Raw genomic sequence first — 3,246 nt, 5'->3', positions numbered from 1 at the left:
AAGAACCTTTTTCCACTCTAAAGAGCCATTTGTGCAATGGAAATGTTCCTTGTATATTAAAGAACCACTGATGCCATGGAACCACAGATGCTTAAAAAAAGCACTCTTTTTAAGAGTGTACACCAAATCAGCAACCTCTTCCACCACTGAATAACAGCCTGCGGTGACCATTATATTTTCTTGTTCCCATGTGTTAATTAGAAGAACACTGGGCACTGATGAGCGTAGCCAATCAGGGACTCAGACTGATGTAGTGGACACTCCCACCCTGAGCACCTGGGCCTGACCATTTGGTTTTGCATATTTACGTTTTTGCAGGTCACATTTGCCAGGTTGCTTAAGAGGTTCTTTAAGACATCAACTGCAGCACATCGAATACTGTACATTCACCTTTTAGAGAACCACCTTTGATGTTCAGGTCATGAGGGGGTGTTCAATATCAGCTCAATGATAAGTTTCTGAAGAGTCTTTAGACAAGGACTTCTGTGTCCTTTAAAAAACCCTCCCAAATCAGCATTGCGCGTTCATCTTCACATCCGTAATAGAACTGTTCCTTTGTATACCAACTCCCCCCCCCCCAACCAGCCCTCCATGCCGCAGTCCATTGCTCCACGAAGCTCTAGCCTGAGGGTAGGTAGGGCATCTCGTTGTGGTAATTATAGTCTGGGCAGACCTTCTGCACCAGTCGGTAGTCTGTGCTGTAGAAGGAAATGTAGATACAAATGACCTTAAATGGTTTGGAGCAGATCCAGGACACGTGGCTTTGTGTCTGCTCCTGGAAGCAGGTCTTGGAGGGGTCATAGTTGCAGAGTGAGGTGCGTTTGCTGCGGTCCACCTTCTCGTAGTCTACACGACAGTTGAAGATCTTCGAGTCTTTAGGGTATACCACGCTCTGGCGCTCCAAGTCAAACTCCACAGCCTTCACAGGAGGTACCAGGCTGACGGAGATGTTCCCCTGGCCGGTGGAATTGTGACGGAAGTAGACGCTGAAAGTGCCATTCCCGTGGTCCACGATCTTACCCGTGATGAGTAGGTTGAGGCGCACCGTCTTGATGTTGGAGTAGAAGTCGCCCCAGCCGGGCTTGTTTAGTTTACACTCGAAGTAGATTGGTCTCTCTAAGCGAGATCCCAATTTCGTCGGTCATCCGACGTGCCGTCGAGAGTGACCGACTGAAAGGGAACTATAACAGAAATGTGAAATCTAAAACTCATTGATTAAAGCAGAAGCCACTGGGAAGAAAAACAGTCACAGTTCATGCTCAGGGACCAAAACATAAATAGTTTTAATAGTTTTAACAGTAAATAGGCCTAGAGACAGTAATCAGAATGAGAAGGCTGTTATAGACTGTGTAATGGGGCATTCACTGTGAATTTATTGCTGGGAGTCGCCAAATGGCTGTATTGTTTGTCATGTGCTTTCTTACTGTTGGATGCGCTTATGCTATTAGTGGACTGCCAAACTGGCCATAGCTTTTAAAAATTTGATCACAAATGCAATCTTTTCTCAGTAAAATATGATGTATAACAAGGGGTAAGATGCACTATATTGACAAAAGTACTGGGACACCTAACCATTACACCAACAGGGGCTTCTCTTGAAGCATGGCAGCTGGTTTGAGCTGGTTTAAGCTGGTCCTTAGTTGCTCATGAGCTGGTTTAAGCTGGTCCTAAGCTGATTATGAGCTATTCCTCAGCAGGAGCTAGTTGCTCAACCAGCTTAGGACCAGCACATGTGACCAGCTTAAACCAGCTGCCATGCTTCATACTGTACATAACCAGCATATGCTGGTTTTTATAAAACGGGGTTTAATGACATCGCATTCTAAATACACATTGCATTCTAAGACATTAATATTCAGTTGTACCCCCCCTTTCCAGCTATAACAGCTTCCAATCTTCTGGGAAGGCTTTCTACAAGATTTTGGAGTGTTTCTGTGGCAATTTTTAGCAATTTTACCTATTCGTCCAGTACAGCATTTGTGAGGTCAGGCACTGATGTTGGACGAGAATCCATGGCTCACAATCTCTGCTCCACTTCATCTCAAAGGTGAGATTTGAGCTAGTCATGTTCTTCCGCACCAAATTCATCCAATCATGTCTTTATGGACCTTGATTTATGCACTAGGCTAGTCATGCTGGAATAAAAAAGGGCCTTTCCCAAATTGTTCCCACAAAGTTGGAAGAATAGCATTGTCCAAAATGTCTTGGTATGCTGAAAATTTCCCTTAACTGGAAGTAAGGTGTCTAGCCCAACCCAAGAAAAACAGACCCATACCATTATCACATTCCCTCTTCCACCAGACTTTACAATTGGCACAATGCAGTCAGGCTACTAACATTCTCCAGGTATTCGCCAAACCCAGACTCAACCATTATACTGCTAAACAGAGAAGCATGATTCGCCACTCCACAGAGCAGGTTTCCACTGCTCCAGCGTCCAGTGTCAGCATGCTTTATGCCAATCTATCCGATGCTTGGCATTGTACTGGGTGATGTGAGGCTTTCAGGCAGCTGCTTAGCCATGGAAACTGATTCCATGCAGCTCCCACGGGACAGTTTTTGTGCTGATATTAATGCCAGTGGAAGTTTGGAACTCTTCAGCTATAGAATCAACAGAACGTTGGCGACTTTAACACATCATGCGCCTCAGCACTCAGTGACCACTCTGTGACTGTATGTGGTCTTCAGCTTCGTAGCTGCTGCTGTTCCTAAACGCTTAAACTTTCCAATAATACCACTTACAGTTGACCATGGAATATCTAACAGGGATGAAATGTCATGAATTTACTTTTTTTTCCACAAATGTCTGTAAATGCAGACTGCATGGCTAGGTGCTTGTAATGCTGGGTGCTGGGGTGTGGTTGGTTGGTGGTTAAAGTAATGCCCAAAGTAGTGCAATGACCATATCCCAAATATCAAAACTCAAAATATGTCATTTCCATACCTAAAATACATATTTTACATTTACAGTCACTGTTATGCATATTGATCATAAACACAGCTAAAAAGCTTCCTACCAGTGGCCATCCTTCACAAAACTTAACATCTAACACAGTTTTATCACAGAATGCAAAATATTCCAATACAAGCATTTCAGTCAAATGTAATTTATGCAACATTTCAGTCAAATGTAATTTATGCAACATTTCAAACTGGGAAAATCAACCGATGGTAACAGTTTAAAAGTAGCCCAATTCCATCGAGAAAAAAAAAAAAAAAAAAAAAAAAAAAGGGCCTTCAAAACCC

The 3,246-nt window shown here is 43.3% G+C and overlaps 1 protein-coding gene across 1 annotated transcript in view; it reads right to left on the bottom strand.

Annotated features, from left to right (window-relative positions):
* Positions 1-442: 442 nt before the first annotated feature.
* Positions 443-3,246, bottom strand: part of LOC107689097 (neurexophilin-1-like) — a 21,278-nt gene continuing 18,474 nt past the window's right edge. The window contains exon 2 of the mRNA XM_016487003.1: positions 443-1,081. Coding sequence (XP_016342489.1) covers positions 620-1,081 — 462 coding nt within the window. The 3' untranslated portion in view covers positions 443-619. The remainder of the gene's footprint in view (positions 1,082-3,246) is intronic.

The sequence above is a fragment of the Sinocyclocheilus anshuiensis genome, unplaced genomic scaffold, assembly GCF_001515605.1.
Source record: "Sinocyclocheilus anshuiensis isolate Anshui unplaced genomic scaffold, SAMN03320099.WGS_v1.1 scaffold653, whole genome shotgun sequence".
NCBI lineage: Eukaryota > Metazoa > Chordata > Actinopteri > Cypriniformes > Cyprinidae > Sinocyclocheilus > Sinocyclocheilus anshuiensis.
The sequence above is the reverse complement of the archived record's forward strand: the minus strand, read 5'-3'. Positions and strand labels throughout refer to the sequence as shown.